Source organism: Falco peregrinus, chromosome 9, assembly GCF_023634155.1.
Source record: "Falco peregrinus isolate bFalPer1 chromosome 9, bFalPer1.pri, whole genome shotgun sequence".
NCBI lineage: Eukaryota > Metazoa > Chordata > Aves > Falconiformes > Falconidae > Falco > Falco peregrinus.
In genome coordinates, this window is record NC_073729.1 from 35650125 (window position 1) to 35672302 (window position 22178).

Consider the following 22178-nt stretch of genomic DNA (forward strand, 5'->3'; position numbering starts at 1 on the left):
AATAGACAGCGTGATTATTTGGAAGCATTTTAGAAACTTACATATTTTTATTTTTTTTTAACAGAACTAGAGAGAAAATACAGTATCCAGATACAAGTCAGATCTTGATGGTGATGGTAAGGAGGGAACTATTATAGAGAAAGAGGGTTTTTGATTCAGTAGGAAGGTTTATGCCCAAGGGAGTTTGAGAGACCATCACTTGCACAAGACCTACATGTGAATCTAGCCAGCTACACGCTTCCAGGTGTAACGTAGAACCTGACACCACTAACTCAAATTCATAAAGTCATATTTCTCGAACTGTACTTTGCAGGGAATCTTTCTTCAGTAAATGTTGGTAGGCTTTTGGGTTTGTTTCTCCCTAACGACCGCAACACATTTGCAGTTTCTTGATAGCTGCAACTTTGCTAGCGCATCACTGAGCCTCCCAGCTTCTCCCAGTGGCAGAGCAGCACGGCTGGGAATGGGCTTCAGGAACCGTGCTCCCGACACACACCTCATTAGACTACTGCTGCACAAGTTCATAGTTTGACCTTTTTTTCTTCTGTTGTCATCAAAGCCTTCTGCTTCTACCTCGATCGGTATTGTAGGCCACAGGAAAGAACTGAAAACCTATCGGAGGCGAACCACTAGCCTTCCCCTCCCCCCCACCCCCTTTAACCAATAGGCCAGCTGACCTCTGTCAAAGCAGCGTAAAGCTCTGCTGATACCGCAAAATGCCTGAACCCTGTCTAAAGCAACACTTAGGAGGTCATTGCTACTGAGGAATTACTTTGGTCCTGGACACATGGCACAAAATCTTAAAATAACACCAGTAGAGACAAAGGTGCAGGTTTAAGTATCTGTAGTAGGCTAGGGATTAAACAAGCAATACAGAAGATGCAATCAGCTGGACAATACTGGAAGATTCTCAGTATTTTTTATGAAGATTAAACTTCAGTTGCAGGTAGCAGGATGAGACGTTTCTGTGCAAAAACCTGTACTTCATTTACTAAGTGATTTTGAAACCAGGATCTCCCATGGCTTGAAATGGGCACTTATATTGGCTTGTGGTACAGACTGAAGAGCCTGACAGCTCCCCTGAGGATGCTGTGGCCAGCTCTCCCGGTTATATGGAACAGCTCATCTTTATTTTTATCTCCAGCTAATGAACTCATCTCAGGGTCTTATGGAGAATGGGAATGTTCTGTATGAATTTTTACATGTAAGAAGGGAGAGGAAAGGAAAACATTTCCATTCATGACACCCTTTGGGCACTCTGGTTCTCCTGGTATTTTTAACACTTGGATTTTCATCCCTTGGAGATGAGAGGGAGAAGGAAAAGGCGGAAGAGTTTGAATTCACCTTGACTTCTCTTTGGCTTCAGCTGCCAAATATGCATAGAATCATTATCAGAAAAGAAAAAATCATTTGTGCCCCTACTGAGACTTGAGCAATGATATGACTTGAGGGGCAAAGACGCTGTCATGATGCATCACTACCCTGGAGGCATTAAAGTATCTCTATGCAGTTGCTCAGCCAGAAAAGCTACTCAGATTGCTGAAGTCCTTTCAATGAGCTGAGCCCAAGGCAATATTTTAGTAGGAAACTGCCTCTTTAAAAATTAAAAGGAGTTATTTTTGCATCATTTGACTTGGATTATTTTAAATGTGTTCTATTATAGGTCACCTGCGTTGCCAGAAAAAACAATGAATTTGCAACTGATTATATTCAGATTAATTCTTTAAAAATACAGACAGCTTTATTGCATAATTCCTTACATGGACACAGGATAGCCTGTAGTACACCCTTCAAAAAACATGAAATTGCAAGGGTTAGTTCTATTCTACTATAGAGAGTGGCATGTAACCTGCACAGATTTCCACAAATGTCTTAATAGTGACCAACCAAAAATGACTCCTTGCTTAGTTGGGGATTACCTCATGGCTGAAATGACACAAAATTAGCAAAAGGAACTTCTATTCATTTATTTAGTCTTACCGTAAAAAATTCAGTCTACCCTTTGTGAGCCAGCTGGAGAGATGACTTAAAAGGGCAGCTACATTTAAGCCCAGGAGAAAGTTGCTATCTCTTCCTCATGCTGTAGTGTAAGAACTCATTGACGCTAAACCCGCTTGATTTTTTTCCATTTGACCATGACTGTGATAGAGACAGCCAGTGTTAGCAAGGAGATCGAGGAGTGACATGTTACAAGACATGCTGTTCCAAACTGATAAGGTGGATGGGAAGAGGAAAGGAGCAGAACCTCACTGGTGATGGCAGAGCTGCTTCTTACACTCAAACCTTTTTACAAAGTATGTTTGTACATTCACCCAGCACAAAAGAGAAAGCAAAAAAGTGGTCCTTGCCCCTCTGTATTGGAAAATGCTACACAAGTCCACAGGGAGGATTTTTACATCACCATAAATGCAAAATTATTTTTCAATTTTTCTAATCTTACTGTGGTAAATGCTGAACTTATACACTGAAATATGCCCTGCCAGCAGTGGTGCACTACTTCCTACTATTTAATAAAAGTGCCTTTACCTTGTCTCATAGGATGGTCTCTCATTTCACGTGATCCTTTAAAGCAGTCCTATTATATTCCTTTTCCACATATTTAGGTGTACATGACATTATGGTAGTCTCACCAGAAGCAAGTAACAGTAATGCTTCCTTACCTTAACAAGAAATAACTCCTCTGATACACTCTAAAATCACATTTATTTTTTTTTTTCATCCAGCATAGGATGGTCAGTGATTATCCTATAACCTGATGTATATTTTGCTTGGTGGCAGGGAAAGTGCTTGGGCTGGATAGATGTATCGTTGAAAGATTCGATAAGAATGCTGTAAGACAAGACTTAATGGCTATATTTTGCTGAGATTACCAGGAAGTGTTATGACTACTGCAAAGGCAGATAGAAATTAGTTGCAGTATTTAGGTATAAAACACAACAGAAATTTACTTCAGGAAAAAAACCACCAGAAAGGACACAGACCTTGGAGACACTGGAGAAGAAAAAAGGGTAGGAATTGAACACCTGAGGCACGGGGGAATGTATGGCTCTCATTTTGCCACAAATATTGGTAAAGAAATCTTTTTTTTCTTTTTTGAACTGGAAAACTTTTTCAGTGTTAGCAGCAGACTGTCTTGAAGCTTCTTATCTATTTTAATCAGGCTTCTTTTAGCACCTGCTGAAATGTTTCAGAGCTCAGGATTGGCTTAAACACGTATGAAGAGGGCCCTATGGCATGTATTCCTTGACAGCAATCTGTTCTCCTCACCTCATAGAGTGTAATGATGCCATTTGTCTCATTCGGAGGCTTCCACTGAACATAGATCTTCTCTTCAAAAGGTCCTCCCTGGATGGATTCCAAGGGAACGGGTCCAGGAACTACCGGAAAAAAACAAACAAACAGAAGCTAAACCCCCCTGTGTTAGAAGCTACCCCCAGCTGCAGCTGCACACACATGAGAAGGTACCAAAAGGCCACCAGACAGCAAGTTCAAAGCTGAACATTAAAGAGCCAGAAATAAAATAACAACTAAATCAAAAAAAAAATCCTTCAAGGCATTACCATTCCAGCCTTTGGTTCAAATAAGAATACCCTAACATAACCACCAAGTGATAAATAAAACCAGCATCCATGAAAACATGAAGCTAATTTTGGTACGTCCTTATTCCAGTACAGAACAGCAGCAGCAGGGAATTTAATTTGTCCTTCTCCGCCCACACAACAGCAAATCTCCATCCACCTAAACAGCCAGATTGCACCTTGGCATGAAGATGCTACTGGGCTGAACACCTTCATCGATACGAAAGATTAATTTCCTTAGTAAAGTAACAATGTAAGATTTATATTTCATTATGCCTACAAGGCCAGCTAAAAAAATCCACTGACTCAAGCAAAATTTTAATGCTGTGGATGATAACTAACTAACCGCATTCCCAAGTCTGATAAAAACCCTGCTCATTTTTCTGAAAGATCTGCCACCCCCTCATGTCCCCGTGTGTGAAATACTGGGCTGCAAGAGCCACTCTCAGCTGAGCGAAACTTCGGACAGCAGCTCCTTACAGCCCCAGCAGGGGAGGAACGTTCCTTTTTTAAGACATTAGACAGAACAGAGGCTTGTCGGCTATGTCAGTCCTTGGTCTGAAATAGCCCAGATGGGATAATAATGCTTTAAAGCTGAAAAACCCGGGTCTTTGGTACCAAGAACAGAAGAGTCAACACCAAATGAATTTAGCTTCTGAGACACATACAAAGTGCTACATCCAGAAGGTCAGTATTAAGAAAAGCTACGTTTTGGAAAGAAGACATGATGCTTCCTTTTGAGATAGTCATGAGATAGCACAAAAAAAAAAAAGAAAAAAAAAAAAATCAACAAATGCCAGGATTACATTTGCCCGTATGACAAAGGAAGCTGCTCCATGGGTGCTGGGCAACTCAGAATGTGACTCTATAGAATTAAACCTGCCCGTGCTTGGTAACCGCTCAGGCTGGCATTTGTCATTTGAAGCACTTCAGGGACCCTCGCCCCTTCAAGAATGCGGCTGTGAAATGGAAAATATTTACACCTACAAGTTTTGCTTGCATAACACACACACTGTCCAGCGAAGCCATTTATAAGTCTGATGGGACAGGGAGTTATGTTGCTATTTACAACTTGAAAGTATTAGTCTTCTCCCAAAAAACAAGCCAGCGAGGAAACCCAACGTGACTTACCATCTTCCTCGGTCTGCACAACCAGCTCCTCACTTTCCATCTTGCCCTCCGGGTTAGAGAGGGCCAGCCTCAGATTGATGGTCATGAAGGGCCGCAGGCCTCGCAGGGTGTAGTGGGAAGATGTCTGGATGAGCTCCTCTGCCTCAAATTTTTGCTGGTTAAACACATACTGGTACTGGACCGTGAGATTGTAGCTGTGACAGCGGGTGACCGCGTAACCAAAGGGCTCCCACTGCAGCGTGAGCTGCCGGGAGCGAATATCAACAACTTCCACATTTTGCGGGCCATGGACAGGATCTGTGAAGCAAACAAATAAATAAATACAATATAATTTGACACTAAAAGAAGTCAGTGATCCATTAATGTGTTTCCTTAATATGTTTCCTTTCATGTTGTTAGAGCATCCAAGTACATCACCGTGCTGAATGTTTTTGCCATTACCATGTATAAACAGGAGGGAAACGAACATCAGATCCACAAATGCGTTCTGGCTCCTGAGATTTCCCCGAAAATTCCTTGTCACGGAGCCCTGACCAGTGGTTGTGCTCCTGACTCCTGTGAAACCTCACTGATTCCAACAACGGCAGCATGATTCATTTCAGCAGGGAAGTGGTGTGAAAGTCCCACTTACCAAATAATAAAAAAAAAGGCAGCTGCTGGTCTCCTTGAAAGTACCCAAGTATCTTGGCGAGTCCAGCCCCAAGTGATGCAAATACCCAGGAAAGGGCTGCCAGAGAAGGCGTGAACTCAAGTTTCTCAGCTTTGCATTTAGCTACACAGCCCCTGCACCCTCCTGCCAACCCCACACCCATTCTGCTCAGAGATAAAGCACAAGGGTGTAAGAATCAAGACAAAGAGCCTGACTGTCAGACTTTCAACATCCCAGTGATACTGCCCCCTTGGGTTTTTTAAACTCTTGAATGTTTTGGCAGCGGGGGATACAAGCAGATCATGCCACTCCTCGAGTAAGTCTTCCGACTCATCTCAGCCTTGTGCCAGTAAAACTTTTATTTCAGATCATACGGATGCCTTGGCCCCACCAAAGTTTCACTGCTCTGCATTATTCTTTTTACAGTATCTGACTGAGGTACAGTTTGAATATTCATGTGTAGGAATCATTTTCACCTGCTGTTCCTTAATTTATTTTTAACAGCATAACTCAAATGCTCTGACTACACACTGCCCTTTATATAAAATATAAATGCATGCACTGCTAGATATGCAGATATAAAAAATGAAGGATGAGTGAGTAAAGTCAGCGTTTGAGATATGTCAGATGGTAATAATACTACATGTCACAGTTTGTTTATCTGACATTTCTTCAACTTGTGTATCTCATTTGCTTTTTTGCTCAATATATATGTAAGCAAGGTAATTAGAAAATACATAATTTCACATAAAGTTTCTTGATTTATAGCACAATTTAGTGTTTCGCCCACTTCTCATGTTCTCTCACGATTTCAGCGTCTGAAAGGAACAGAACATTTTCATGGGAACAAAAAAAAAAATAAGTCACAAGGATTCCCAAATACTAGTTATGCTTTTTTTGGAAGATAATTAAAGTGGAGAAATAGCTTTGTAGTAATTCTAGAAGGTAAAGCACGAATCAGCCATTCTGACTTCAATCTGCTAATGCATAAGCAGAAAATACACTATAACCACCAGGATATTCTGTATTACTTCTAAAAAATCCCTAGTGACCGGCAATGTGAAAATAGCTATTTCTGAAATGAACACTATTCTGAATCTTTATATAGATACACACACAGAGCCACGACTGAAATAGGATGGATATTAAAGGACCAGGGGTCTAAAGCTAACAACTGGTTTAAGATTCCATATAAGTCACGTCAGTCCCTTAGCATCCAGAAAATACCTCTTAAATAAGATTCTTTAGTACTGTGGGTGTCAAAAAAATTGTAATTTAGAAATTACAGAGTTTGCATGTATAAATATACACACATATACTTAACATTAGGTGATAATAATTCAGTTACTATAAACCCATGAAAAGAACATTTCTGTAGATGAACTGTATAGATAAATCAGGTGAACAAAAAAATAGTTCTGAGAAATCTTTCAGCATCTGCAATGGTAAAGGTAAGCACAAGCCTCATTCCAAGTTGCACTGAAATGAAAGAAAAAACAAAACCACGTGCAGAGGCTTGTCCTGAAGCCTCCACACTACACCAAATGATCAACTCCAGACCCCAGCCCAGAATGTGGCTGAGACCTGGCAAAACCATTTCATGCCAAGACAACAATGCAGATGAACATGGCAATTAACCTCCATGTTAACACTATTATTATTTTTTTTTAAATTACAGTTATTTTCTTGAAGTCAGTCATGTTATGGAATGAATGGGCAATTACAGAGTGCTTGGTTTACTGACGTCAGATGCACTGACTTTATCAGTGGGCGATGAACAACTCTGATTCAGCATCATCTCACCAAGCCATACGTCCAAAACCCGGACTACGGCAGATTACCTGCAGTTTTTAACTTGCTTTTCATCTTGTTTGCCTTTTAACCTTTCCTTTCTTACCCAAAACTGTAAGTCCTGGAAGCTGCTTTGTATCAACCAGTCTCCAATCCTACTCAAAATTTTACTGTAAATGCTCTGAGGCACACCTGGAGGCCCCTCCTTTGGGTTTGCAACACAATCTTTTCAATGGAGTTTCCAGCCTATTAACTTTGACTTACAAGCAAGAAGTTAAAATACAAACACAGTCCAGACCCAACTACACAATTATAGAACGTACCACATTCTCCCATGAACTATCGGTTCTCAGGCTGCTAGTCCTAAAACATTGAGATTTTTCAGTCCAGTGTAAAACTGAGATGAGATGCCAGTGCTGCACAGCTCGCCGTGGCAGCAGGAAGGGGTGCGGGTTTCATAATTATTCATAAACCTGAGAAGTCTCCAACTGCAGCTGTAGAGACTTGATTCCAGCTTATTGAGCACCAGCTTATTGAGCAAAGGGGAAATAAATAAGTAAAAACTATTTAAACTTTAGGTTCAGAGAGGAAGAAACCAAAGTGGAATTAAATCAACAAATAGAAGCTGGACCTGGAAAGCATTTTATTCTCTCTGGCTCCCTTCTTTCAGCTTCAATCTCTTTTTACTGAAACCCGAGACTACGTAATTTTGGAAATGCTTTCCTGTTGCCACATCGATTTCCTCTGCAGCATAAAATATTGAAACTCATTTTCAAAGGTGAGATTTTGTACTGGTGTTTTTAAAGGACAGTGGTCCTACTACCTTCTCCATTTAATTCCTTCCTCATTTTAGCTTTGTAAGTACACAATCTCAATAGGTCTGTATGTCCTATCCCTGGGACTCTACTATCTAACACCACCCATTTTTCATAATGTCATAATGACTTATTTTCCCCCAAAAGAAACAAGAAAACTAAAATTGTTTATAAGTGACCTACAGTCCTCTTATGGTAGTGAATATATTTGAAACTGGACAAAGTATTTCTGTATTCTTGGAATCAGAGCTTCCAAATAATGCAAGAAAAAACCCGAACATTTTTACACCTTGCACTTGGCTAGTGTAAGAAAAACTGCTAATATGTATCTCTGCTTCAGCTGTACAAAAATAAGTACCAAAGCAAGACAGAAGCAGACTGGCCCAGTTTGAATACTGGAGAGATCATATATGAAAAGACATCGATATAACCTGCATAAACCAAAGTAAATTTTTTTGTTTTCTGAGACTTTGGAAAACCTAAAGGAAACTCTTAAGAGTCATGAGCACCGAAACAGCTGCCACCAGTCTATTCTGTGTGCAGGATCGGGCCCCTTGCTCTGGGAGGGACAGGGAGGGGCTGAGCGTGTCCAGGGACGGGCGGGGGCTGGGGCACAAGGCTGATGGGGGCGGCTGGGGGGGCTCAGGGGGGAGCTGATCGCTCCCTACAACCACCTGAAAGGGGCTGTGGGCAGGGGGGTGGGTCTCTGCTCCCAGGTAACAAGCGGCAGGACCAGAGGAAACAGCCTCCAGTCGCTCCAGGGGAGGCTTAGACTGGATCTGAGGAAAAACTTCTTCACCAAAAGGGTGGCCAAGCACTGGCACAGGCTGCCCAGGGAGGTGGTGGAGCCCCCATCCCCCCAGCAGTGCCTGGGGACATGGGTCAGCGGTGGGCTTGGCAGTGCTGGGGTAACGGTTGGACCTGATGATCTTAAAGGTCTTTTCCAACCTGAATGATTCTATGATTCTATTAGAACTATTCTTGAGCCCATACAAAGAAAATAGTGTTGTCTGAGATTTCACTGTGCAAATGCTGTATTTCTATTTCAGCCTCCTTGAACCATTAATTACATTTTGAAAGTTCACATGGAAATCAAGGTCTGAACAATATTTTTTAATACCACATCTCCCACTGGTGCTTCAATACCCATCATTACTGTTAGAGTGCTGCAAACAGTCAGGGCCAGGAACCTTTCTGAAGCACTTGTGATGTACAAGCGGCCAGAATAAAACAAACTCTCCTGGTGATCCCTCAGCTGAGCTCTCAGTCCTTAGTCCAGGTAAGCAGATACTTTTGACCCAGCAGTGACCTGCAACGTCCAAGAACTGCATTTTCTGCTATCACAATTTTACAGAAAAGTTGACTTTTATGCCTGGCTTTGCTCTTTCCTTATTGAGTGTTACAGATCTCATTTTGTTCACTGTATTCATCTTGCTCAAGGTGATGTATCAAAAAGCAAAAGTTGATTTAGATTATTAATAACAGTTGTCTCTGCTTTATACACCTCCATCAAGAGAAGAGCAAAGAGGAAAGGAAGCAATGGTGAAACACTGGGGTTTGAACGTGAAGCTCAAGTTGAGCAGCGACGTTATAGAGACAATCAGCTGCTGCCCCCAGATTAACTACCTGCTGCAGGAGCCTAATTGCAAGAAATTGTTGCTGTCAGTAAAGACATGACATCGAGCAGAAGATGTCCATACTTGTTGGAGGCCCCGTGCCCATGTCTCTTGACCCTGTGGAGAGCAGGAGGCAGAGTTTATTAGCAGTGCGGGCTTCCACTGATTAAATGCTGTTTCCCAGCAGGAGGTTACAGAGACTGAGACTGCGCAAAGGGAAGAAAAATGAGCATGACAGGTACAACAGCTTTCTGCGTCCTCAACTGATGATGCTTTCTGGTACAGAAAGAGAAGAAAAATAGGTGTGAGGTTGATTCCTGCCTTCCCCTCAACATACCCACACCTGAGCTCATCAGCCAACCACCCTGACCTCAGCAGGCCAACCAACATCTGGGCACCCCAGTAAGGTCTCCATCCCTTCCTCCTAGGAAGACTGGGGGGAAACAAGGAAAAGACTGGGAGAGCTGGTAGTTAGTAAGACCAAAACTTGTGTTGTCCCAACTACCAGCATGGTACAACCTCTTCTCTGTAGCCCAGAAAATATCTAAATTCATTTGCATTTTCAAAATATAGATTTGGTAGTATCACAGAATGATTGCGAACTGCATAGAATATTTCACTCTCACAATAAATTGAGACAGTGGCCATTTTTCATGCAACACCAACAAACTCCTAATGATGATACACTGACGGTTAGGATGGTCTTCAAAGATATTGGTTCTTGTTCTATAGATGAAAAAACAAACAGCAAAGTCATGTGTCTGACAGTGGGTTTACTCCAGGTATTAGATTAGAGCTGAAGCCTTCTCTATCTCACCTTTATTCCCTATTTCTCCTCCTCCTCCTTGAATTTCTACAGGCTGAAACAAGTCTAGAGAAACATACCCTCTATTAAAATACATAGCAAGATAAAGAAAGCAAAAGCATTCAAGCACTGTACCTGGAATGCACAATTCAAGTGTGTGTGATGTTTCAAGACAGAACAACCAACTCTGCAGTGTGTGCTCTTCATCTCTTCAAAGAGATCCTGACAGATGAATTGTTCCATAAACACCTTCCATATCAATGTCCTATACGTGGACATTTCAGAATGACGGACAAGTCTGTCCATCCCTGAAGTGCAGCACGTCTTTCTGTGACAGAGTTCCTTTGCTGAGCGTCACAACTCTCACAGCTGCTGCCCATCATATTTCAATGCCTTCTGAGCCTGAATGAGGTTTAAATGCCTTTTCAGACATGACAGATAAAAACACTGATGAAGCAGAGTTTGCTAGTCTTTCAATACTGTAAAAGTGTTTTGGCTTTGCCCTTTTCTGAAGAAAGAATATCTCCCTAATATTGGGTTCTGATTTTTTTTTCTTTTTTTTTTTTCTTTTTTTTTTTTCAAAACCAGGGCAGATATAATCACTGGTCTAAAGACCGTGTAGACAAAACTGAAAGCCAGCAACTATACAGCAAGGCATGTTCTGAAAGAAGACTTCAACAGAGAAAAGAGAAAAAAGGAATGAGACTGATGCAATAAAATCACCAGAGAACAACCAACCTGTTTGTTGAGATACCTACAATCAACTAAACCTGAAGTCATACACAAAGAAATAGGTGTCATTACAGCTTATGAACTAAAATTGGCTATTTTATGGCATTCTCTGAGCAATGAAGGAGGAGCCCTGCCACACAGCTGAATCTATTATAAAAGATGAAGTAAGTTAGATTGAGTATGTGCTTAGATAAGCCAGGGACTGAGTCCTCCCAGCAGTTAACACAATCATTTTACTTCAGTTCACAGCACATCATCTTCATTTTTTGATTAATCTGGTTTTGTTTCAGTTGCTTTGAATTCTGCACTGAAAGAAACACATGATTAAGGAAAAAAAAAAGGGAAAATAATTGATACGTTACAACTCCCATTAAATATCCTCCTACCTCATAGCACAACCTTGTAAAAAAAAAAAAAAAAAGGAAAAAAAAAGAAAAAGCAAAACAGAAAAATCAAACCACACGCCTTTAAGCTGAGCCTAGATCTACGTAATGTTTGAGAAACTTGGCAGACCTTTCAATCTGTTACAAAACATACCTGTCGCTCTCACAGACCGAAAGCCCGCAGGCTGGCACATGCCCAAGGTCCAGCGAGCAGCAAAGCCTGCCGGAGCAGGGGCACACGGCAGCCTGCACTGCTACCTGTGCCCGCTCCAGCCTACAGCCAGAGCACAGCTGCCACTTGTAAACAACTTCAAGTTAATTAAGCACTACTTTTTCTCAAAAAAAAAAAAAAAAAAGTTTACTAGCATCTGTTTAAATGGATATTCGCCCCCCCGCCCCCCCCCTCCCCCATTGTATTATGAAATGGTAAAATGAAAGCTTTCTCCCTCTTATATCTAAAAGTATTGTTCCCTAACAAACTTAAAAATAGTAATTTAAAGCAACAATAAAGGGTAATTACTGGTTTTATTAAAAACATCTATCATGGATACACATAGCAGTGGTATTCCATGGCTGGGAACAAACCATACGTTTTTGAGCATTATGATGATTAAATACAAAAGCATAATTAAATATGCTAACAAAAGTGAGACTACAAAGACAGGTAAGTCACTTTTTTTTTTTGTCAAGGAAAAGGAAAATGTGTGGTTTTTAGAAATTTATTTTATGATGCATAAGTAAAATATTTATTTAAAATATTTGCTTTATTATCGTGCATGTGCATTTATTTTTATTACCTCTTCCTCTGTGTACTTCTGCTGTTATCTTCAAATGGAATAAGTAGAAGAGATTAGAATAATATATAAGCTGGTTCCTTACAAAACATAAATTACTGCCATAAAAATAAATAAGGTAATCAAAATAGTAGGTAAAAGAGAGGCTTCCTCTACACAGCCATGGGTCTGTCGAATTATTCTGCACAGCAGAGAAAAGCACTGCTCTTGCTGATAGGTTTTCTCTCATTTGTAACTGTGGCTTCCTTTTATGTCTGTGCAATCTGCAAGAAAAATTCTCTGTGGTCTTTCAGAATTCTGTCTTTCAAAAAAAAAAAATACCCCATTTCTACTTGTAGATCTAGCAGAAGGAGCTATGAGCTGATGAAACATTGGCTTTGTGGGCACTGTTGAAATATCCTAATTACTTACCCTAAACAACTTGAGGTTTGTACAGTTTTTTTCCCCTCAAGATTCAGGAGCAGCAGCAACTCCCTTTTTCACCAGCTATGGGTAAAAAGGAATCTCTCTGTGATGGGGACTAGCTGATTCCCTGTACTTGATGACATCTAAAGGGATTTTCTCCCTACAGCATGCCATATTGGCAGAAGAAAGAAAAAAACCCTCAACCAACACCAAAATTTTCAGTTGCTAAGATCACTAAGATCGGATAATTACTTAGAGCAAAGTAGAATATGTCACAACCACAAAAATAAGGCTAGACCGATAGGGAATCCTTAAGAGAGGGTGGCTGGAAATTCAGCTCGTGGAAAAGAGGACAGAGACTGTAACTTTATGTCAACCAGTTTCTTTTTGCAGTTATTCCCTTACCTAGACTGAGACTTTCAAATTCCTGCAGCTGATGCTGATGGCAATGTATTCCAGAGAGAAGTTTTCAGAAAGGGTTTAGATACAATTTATGACCAGCTGTTTAATTCTAATTTCATGCTCATGTCTTTCTTCCAACTAGGGTGCTGAAGTCAACAATGCAATGCCATTAACGCCATGGATGGTTAGCTGTTATGTGAACGTACGTATTTGAACAAATGATCATTTCTAAATGCTATAGATGCTCTTTGGGATAGCAGAGGACAGACAAAAGTTTGCTCTGAACAACATAAAGTCACTGCACTTAGCCCAATAAATGCCGTCTTCCTAGGATATGGTTGCACTTTTAGCTCAAACAAAAATAAAGCAGAGTAACTTTGTGCCACAGCATAGTGAGGAACGCAGAGTGTAAGGGGCAGGACCAGCACTTCTTTAAGACCATTTAGATCTGATCAGTCTGCCACTAAGAAAACAGTCCTCCAAGATTTCAATACAGGCATTACGTACACAAAAATACAGATAAACCAGTTCTTCAGAAACATTGTCAAGCCTATAAAGGAGTGTAGCTCTACAAAAGCTTCTAACACAGCTAGGACTCTTAGTGTAACCTGAACACAGAGGCCACAGGGGCAGGATTACAGCAGTCTTGTTTATGCCTCCAACACACATTTTTAAAAGTCTCATTGAAAGCCAGGTCTGTCTTTTAGCCCAAGTATAGCTTTTGAAACTCAGCAGCCTTTTTTTTTTTTTTTTTTTTTTTAAATGCAACTGAATTAATTGCCTGCTCAGAAAATGACTTAATTCAAAACGATTACAAATTGTTCTTAATACATACAATCTCCCTTCTGCCACATGGTCCCACTGTACAGCTACAGGTTTCTATTCTCAGACATGCTTGGGGTTCTTCAGTTTCATGCTGTGCACTGCAGGAGGCATGAACCTGCGGGAGCCAAGGTACTGCTCCTGCGGGAAGGGTGAGGAGTTGGTGAACTCCACTAGGCTCACAGCAGAGCTCATTTTATCCAGGAAAATCCCCCAGGGAAACTTCAGATCACTTGCTTCATAAACTTTGAGGAACCTCTTGTTTTGTTTAAAAAAAAACACAAACCAACCAAACAACAAAACCCAACCAACAAAAAGCCCTCCATACCTACAAACCAACCCCCAAAAGGTAGGACCATTCACCCAAAAATGTCAAATTGTTGCTGTTCTCTTTTGCTCAAGACTGTCTTCTGAAAGAAAGCTGTAACTTCCCATTCCCTAATCCCTATTTGCTGTGTAGGTCTGGACACAGCCTTTAAACCACTTCTCAGCTCATTTGCATAGCAAAGCAGGCGATTCGCAGCCAGCTACAGTTTTACAAGAGCATTAGCACAATTTCATTAACAGTCATGGAAGTGACTTGCAAGGGACCTCCTGGCCTGAACCTGGGAACATGGCCACACACACGCACACCTCCCACCACAGAGCCACCCTGCCTGAGGAACAGCTACAGGAGCTCAGAGTCCACCTGGAGAAAACTTTCTGCAGTCTTCGGAAAGGAAAAAGGTGAAGGATGTAATGCACACTAATACCCATGCAAAGCATGTAGCTTCCCTACAAAGTCCTATACAGGCACATTTATCTTGGAACTAAAAAAAACAAGCTCTGGGTTAATGAGTACAGGAAGGTCAACCTTAATAGAACTAAAGATATAGGCATAGCCCTGGACCGTTCATGTGACAGAAAATGCTCGTGTCCTCATTTACAGGCACATGGAAATGTAGAGGCAGATTTACAGTTCTGCTTCCTCTCTTCATCTCAGATTCACCATAACCAAAGGGCTGTGTGTTACTACAGCGAATGGCTCTGACACAGACGTGCACCAGCCCACGGGAGATCTTGGACTGACCAACTGTTTGCACGTGGATCACAGCTGAGGTGAAGCTGGATTGCCAAGAGCCACATCTGGTTCTGGGGGCGCATCGCCCTCACCTTTGCGTTCTGAAACACAGACCGTAAAACAAGGTTTACGGCTCTACTTAAAACTGCAACGCTAATGAGCAAGTTAGTCATGCCCTAAAAGTTAGGGAAATGCTCATTTGTCCACATCAAGATCTTTATACTTTAGAATAGTTTTTTCTGGGTGAATTGAGTCTCTTGCACTGGCCATTTCATACTGCATATTAAAATAACAAAACAAAACAAACAAAAAAAAAAACCTGAAGTGGAAATAAAGCAGTGTGTTTTGTTTTCGGCAACTATGGCTTGATTCTTTGCTGCCGTGGCTTTAACAACAAGGCTAGAAGGAAGTAGATGGGCATTCATGTGTGAAAAAAGCCTATGTTTTTAACAGAATTAGGCAGCTGAGCTCATTTCCACCCCATTAGGATCAGTCTATGAGACAGTGCTGCCAATGAAAGCACAAGAGATTAGTTTTCCCCTCACTACCTTAAGCAACGCTCTGGGCACCAAATACAGATCACGACACTTTTCAGGGATATTGCAAAGCTCGTGCAGGGAACTGATCCAGATCCTGCCTTTCAATTTCTCAGCAAAGCCATTTCCACACAAATGCACTACTGTGCCCTGAAAGAGTTTATTTTGAAATGGAGAGAGGAGAAAGGAGGTAGATGCTTATTGGAAATCCATTTGCTGAAAGTGTGTTAAGGAAAGCTAAGAGTTTCTAAGAAAAGATCTGTTAATATGTCAGTGAAACATTCCAATAACTACTGCCACAGCTTGGCACCACAGGTCTGCAAGTTGTAACAGCATTTACGGTGAGACACACTTTTTCTTCATTTAATATACCATTGCATTTATATAAAGAAAATACAGTGTTCCTAACTTCTTTTTCCTCTAACTTTCCTACCTAGAACAAGTGCTGAAAAAGTCAGTTTGATGGCTGGTTGTCCTCCAGCTATTAATGATTTCCTTCTGTTCAGAGCACAGGGCAAGAAAGAAGGACAGAGAAAAGATAGTTACTGCTTTGCTATTAAAATAACAAGAGTGCTACCGGAGATGTGTTATCATTTGCTCCCTTGATGGTTATAATTTATCTCAAGAAGCAGAAGACTAGAAACATCAGGGATCTCCAGCTGCCATCCATTCAGCTCCACTCTCTCAAGATTTACAGATACAACCACTTTCTTTTCCCTCTTATCTTCAGAAAATCACCTATGAAACTTCAAATGCAAGAGTGTTACAGCTACAAAGTGAAGCAATCAAATTTTGAGTCCAGTTAGAATTAAGGTTGCACGAACAATGGGTATTTTGTATTATTTGTACCTATGTACTGTGCCCAAGGACTTCGAGAGATTTTAAAGGGTCTACAGTATCAGGGGACTCAAAACAAGCCCATCTAAACCCTCCAGTATCCAGTGTCTTATGGCAGCCCAAGTCTCCCTTTAAGGGTAAAAATACGTGTTGGGCTTGACCATCACAGCACCCAGACATCTTCATGCCTCTCATCTATGAACTACTATAGTGGAATGGTGGGTTTCCCCACAGGAGTGCTGCCTCCCCCCAAGTGCACTAAACATCTTTAGTTGGATGTGAAACCGCTGCAAGTGTTAACACAGCCTGTCAGTTCGGTGAACTCACTCATGGGCTGAGGAGCAGATCGCAGTAGACTGCAGCCGTTTATGTCTTCAGCTGTGCCAGCAGATAGTAAAAGAATCACAAGACTTAACTTTGGTTATGGTTGAGAATGTTTTCTACTGACCACCTGTCCTACTCCCTCCTCTTTCTTGCTCCATACCCTCCACTATCGCTGTTTCTGCCATCTACATCAGCCCAGTCTTTTCTCCACTCCAGCACTTATTCCATTCTCAAAGTCCTCAACTACAAAGGTGACAAGGGACTATCAAATATATGTTAAAGAATGCACATAAAACTTAAGAAAATAAAGAATAACAGATAAAAAAATAACATAAGATCCAAGATCACTGGAAACCACTGAAGAGAAAAGGATTACAAAGAACCAAAAATTTCTCTGTGCATCACAGCCAGGACACAAAACTGCTTGCCTAACAGCTGCCCACATTACTCCTGCAGCTAATGGAAGCACTAGCCCTTTGCTTTCATTACACTTCCCCAAAGAACACAAAAATAAAAAGACAGTAACTGGCTCTCAACACTCAATTAAGATTTAGGATGTCAATCCAAGGAGCTAAAAAGCTGTTCTTGTTTTGTGACACTCAGAGAGCATTTCTGCCTTATTCATTCTCTTACATTCTCCCAGCATAGACATCACTATCTGTATTAAAGAGTACAAGCCACCTAATGGAAACCTAACAGTTCGGGGAAGTGTTAGGTAGCAGTATACTCATCAAAATACATTCTCCTGTGAGAGCAATTTATTGATTTGTGTATTTGACTCTCTTTGGGATTATTGTTCAATTACTTTTATCCTCTGAGATGAAAGCATCTGAATGTAACATCAAAAGCAGATAAGAAAGTCACATGTTTCAAATTTTCTTTCAAATCTGCATAATATCCATTACAGATCCGATTTTCAAGAGAGCCCTCTGAGAGCAACAGTGTAGGGTAACTCTGTCAGACATACAGCTCTCATGTACCTTTGCTCTAATTATTCTGGCTGAACGCAGCATATTCCCTATAAAGCACATTATTTGTCCTTGAGCAAGTGACAGTCTGCAGAAGCTATCTGAGTGCATCTCCTTTTATCAGGTGAGCTGCTTGCTAATTGTTGATATGATTAGTAATGTATCACCACTTATAAATACAAACACAGCATATAATTTCCATGACTAACTTGTAGCACTGTTGAAGAGCTTAATGCATGGTGGTGGTCAAGAGACCATGAAAACGTCATTTTTCTGGTCTGCATTCATTCTTCACTACAAGCTTTTCATGCTCTGCTTGCAAGAAAAAAAAAAAAAAAAGATATTTTTAATTGCCGACCCTCTGTTTTCGCTGTGGGACACGGACTCACATAATTTTCATTTTGCTGCACACATCACAACCAATGTAGCATCTGGAATCAGAATCTTGCTGTCTTGTTTGAGAGGCACATGGAACAAGGAATGGACTGGTGCTCCTTGCCATTTGCATGAAGTGGGCTTTGCTGTGCAGCCATCAGACAAAACTGGCTTCAGTTCCCAAATATGTCCATAGACTCCAAACTTAAAACTCCAGTAGGATTTTATAATGAATAGTGGACTAGCAGAATCACCCTCATGTTTTACGTGGCAGGGATGTTACCATAGTTCAGCTTGCAGGCGGTACCCTCAGTGATCACAACCCTCGATTTCAAAGCTCATCAAGCAGATGACCTTACGAGCAGTCAAGTACCCACTAGCGTGGGTCTGTATGGGCATGAATGAGAGTTTTATTCAGTGTAGATATGTTGTAATATGGTAAATTTAAATAAATACATGCACTTCGAATTTGCATTTTTGAGAAAGACCCATTTCCTCAGCTCTGAAGAGGAACTATCCCATTTTATAATACAAACGGTTCAGTAATGAGATCGGGTGGTTGACGGAATAGAATGTGTTGGTGGTGGTTTGATTTTGGGACACTTGAAGTGAGTGAGTTAAGGGTTAATTCAGGTTACAATCACTGTGTTCATCAGCTTCAGCAAATCCTTTTGTTTAGAAAAGGAACTTCACAAAAGTAGCTCCTCCATGGGATGGATGAGCCGATAGAAAGCTCATCACAGGCAACCAGCTCAGCAAAACAAGAGGAAAGGCAATTCTGACAGGGGGAGATTGCAACCACTGACTCAAAAAAAATCCCCCAGACCTGTAAGAAGTGGAGGCTGACCATGAGAACCAATTAACATAAGAAATGAGAGAATTATTTGACAAATAGGAAAATGACTACTAAGTGATGAAGGAGTTGGGTAACTTGTAACCAATGAGGGCTGATGTCTTTGTATGATAAACTGTATAAATAGTGTAAAGTTTTGACAATCAGGGAGCCAGGCATTTGTGGCTTACCACCTAGCTCCCTACTTTGCACAAACTGGAATAAACAAACAAGGAATGCCTCGACTCGGGGTGAATTGGTGCTGTGCTCACGGGACAGCAGCAGGGCAATTCAGCTGCACTGTCTTAGGGGGGCTGTACCCTTGTCTACACAGATGTGCACGAGACGGCTCTTTGAATTCGCAGCAGCATCAGGGTTAGCTATAGGCTGGACCAGAAAGCGGCTTTGAGACCAGGCAGAGATGGAGCACTGGAGTTCCAGACCATTGCAGCTGGATTTTTACTGCATTTGAGCTATTAATCTGCTCTGGCACTATTTCTGTCTTTTGCAATAGACTTGTAAAAAACTGGTCTTTGCAAAGCTCTTTCAGACAAGGCCAGCCTGTAAAGCACCTTGGTCTTCTTTTAGTGATACAATTACAAGGTGAAGGTAGTCATGAATATTACTGAACTTCAAAATGTTGTTTCTAAGGGCAACCTGAAGAGGTATTAGTGCTCTACCTTGACACTAAAAAAAAAAAAAAATAATCACTTTTAAACTTACAGCAACACATTTAAAGTCCATTAGTACGCATCTTCAAATGTCATGCTTTGAATGTGACAGTCAAATTCCTGAATCAATCAGCCAAACAAAATTATTTTACTCAGAAATTATGTGAAGAAAAAGCAGCAGAAAACAGTAAAAGGCAGAATAACTTTATGCTGTAACTTAAGCAACTAAATAGGCTTTTTGGTGAAATAAGAAATAACACACTACGTGTATCTGCTTCACGAGATGACGAATGCAGAATATTTTTGGGTTTTGTTTTTTTTCCTGTAGTAGAACAAGGTTTGGGATTTTAATCTGTGATCTGCCCACCAAATAGTGCCTGGGCTATTACCAGGCATGCCCAAGCAGCACCAGGTGCCTGAACACTAGCTTGCTGGCTGGGTACGCATCAGATACAAGGAGCAAATATGGCACGTGCCAACTGCCATCTATCTACAGGCATAGTTTGCATCCATATTTTTGACATTGTGCTCTTTCTCAGTGAAGTTTTCAACTATATGCATGAATCCATATGCAAAATGGGCAAACCCTAGTTTCTTCAGCTAGAAATTCTGCTCTGGAGCATCCTTGTACGCCAGTTTTACTCAAACAAACAGCATGGCAGATACTGTCCTAAGCGTTCAAGAAAATTAGAGCCTATGAATCCCTTCTGTCCTGGCTAACATCCCATTAACCCAACAAAGCATATTTAACATTCACGAGATGACTCACATTCATGGGAATAGTTTGCAAGTCCTGATGTATGGCAGCAGTGGCTTTCAGATACAAAAGTGAATGAACTCAGCAAGCTATCTCCAATAATTTACCATGAATCATACTGCTCTTCATCTCTGGTATGACATTGTGCTAATGTCTTCTGTTTGTTTTATCCTCCAGTAATTGCAGTCAGGAAAGCTTTTTTCAAAGGCAGAGATTAATGGTGGTACCGTCTATGTAAAAGACAGACAGTATACAAGATCAATCAGGATACATAAACTTAATTTCTTTCCCCAATACTCTCACTATTTTAGCTGTCTGATAGGCAACTAACTCAGAACAGCCACTGCTGGTGAAGCATCTTGCCTAAAAGTAGATGATGAATAATTTAGTGATCTGAATCTGGGGGAAGATGGCTGATGGATAGGGCAATAGTTGTCTACCTTTATTTCCAGATTTCCATTGAAAAATAAGGGTCAGTAGTAACCAATACAATATAAAATGATAAGCTCTTGTATTTCCAAATGCCAGGAAAAATAACCTTCTGATTTAAGTGTAGATTTTTAAAAAAAAAATAAAAACCTATTTAGGTTTTAAAGTAGACCTCAATAATTTTATGACAAAAATATTTTACATAAGAATAGGTAGAAACAGGTAATGAGATTTGGTAGTGGCAAAGACTGTTTCCAGTTACATGAATTGCACTGAAAATGTTAAAAAAAAACCTGAGAAAAAACCTTGAGGTTATATTTCATAGAAGACCCATGAGAGACAGCTCAGGCCTCTTCTGTGAACTAAGTTCTGATTTTTTTTTTTATTATTATTATTTCTTGTTCCACATTAGAATGCTGCATTTTATTATGTTTGCAGTGATTTGTAATACTTCTGGGTGAAAGGCACTGCAAAACTCAAAATTAAAACGTAAAGGTTCCCATCCCCATATCTACCAACAAAGAAACCACAGGTCCTAAGACACCTATTTTAAATGGGAACTGAAATTATATGTATTTTGCTCTGAAGATGACCTTTGCCATTATACTGACAGAAGAGGCTCAGGCTGAGTTTTGTTAAATAACTGTGCCAGGCAGCAACTCACTGGAGAAAAAACAAAGCATTACTTTCTCAAACAGTAACTATGGTGCCATTATAAATCTAAGAAAATGTGCGTTAAGTTGAATATATTTGCATCTGGGCTTAAGCTTAAAACTGAAATATCATGTATATAAATAAATAAAAGAAAATCACTGTGCCATCATTTCAGTTTTGCTGGACATCGTTCTGAATGTTTCTTACTCTCATACCACACTTCGTACCTACGAGTACACTGCCTGGGTGGGGTAAAGATGATTCCAGCGATGTGTATTTGATAGGAAGCCAGCTGGTCACAGAAGTGTTAATGAAGGAGACTAAAAAACCCTGAGAACGCTTTCTAAATTATAGATTACCCATACAGTACTAATCTCTTTATATACTTCCATGGCAACTGCTACAGAAGTACACCAGAAGAAAAGTTAATGTTATTACACAGGGAGTAGTGTAAGGAGATTTCTATACTAACTCATAGCAGTTTGAATTTGTAACTTCAATTTTGTTAAAAGTACAACCGCATCAAGACTTGCAGTTGATTGGAATAGATTCATCAGAGCCAGCTTGACCAAGGCACCCCCACAGGCTGCCTCCCTGGAGGGAGTGCCCAGCTACACCCCCCGGGGCATCGCTGGAGGACAGAAGACAATGACCTTGCTGCTCTGCAGCATCTACCACCGAGCTCAGCTCCTCCACACCATCCGTGCCGGGGGCCACAGGCTGCACCTTGGTAAAACTAGGAACTTCCCAGCACCAAAAGATAAACCACCAGCCTTGCAAACCGAAGAGGTCATTGTGTCAGATGAGATACA

The 22178-nt window shown here is 40.8% G+C and overlaps 1 protein-coding gene across 2 annotated transcripts in view; it reads right to left on the bottom strand.

Moving 5' to 3' along the window:
- PTPRT (protein tyrosine phosphatase receptor type T) overlaps nucleotides 1-22178 on the bottom strand; it is a 453423-nt gene that overhangs the window by 149113 nt on the left and 282132 nt on the right. For both annotated transcript variants that reach the window (XM_055814515.1, XM_055814516.1), the window contains exons 8-9: nucleotides 4710-5006; nucleotides 3268-3377 (exon numbers count right to left, since the gene is read on the bottom strand). In XM_055814515.1, coding sequence (XP_055670490.1) covers nucleotides 3268-3377; nucleotides 4710-5006 — 407 coding nt within the window. The remainder of the gene's footprint in view (nucleotides 1-3267; nucleotides 3378-4709; nucleotides 5007-22178) is intronic.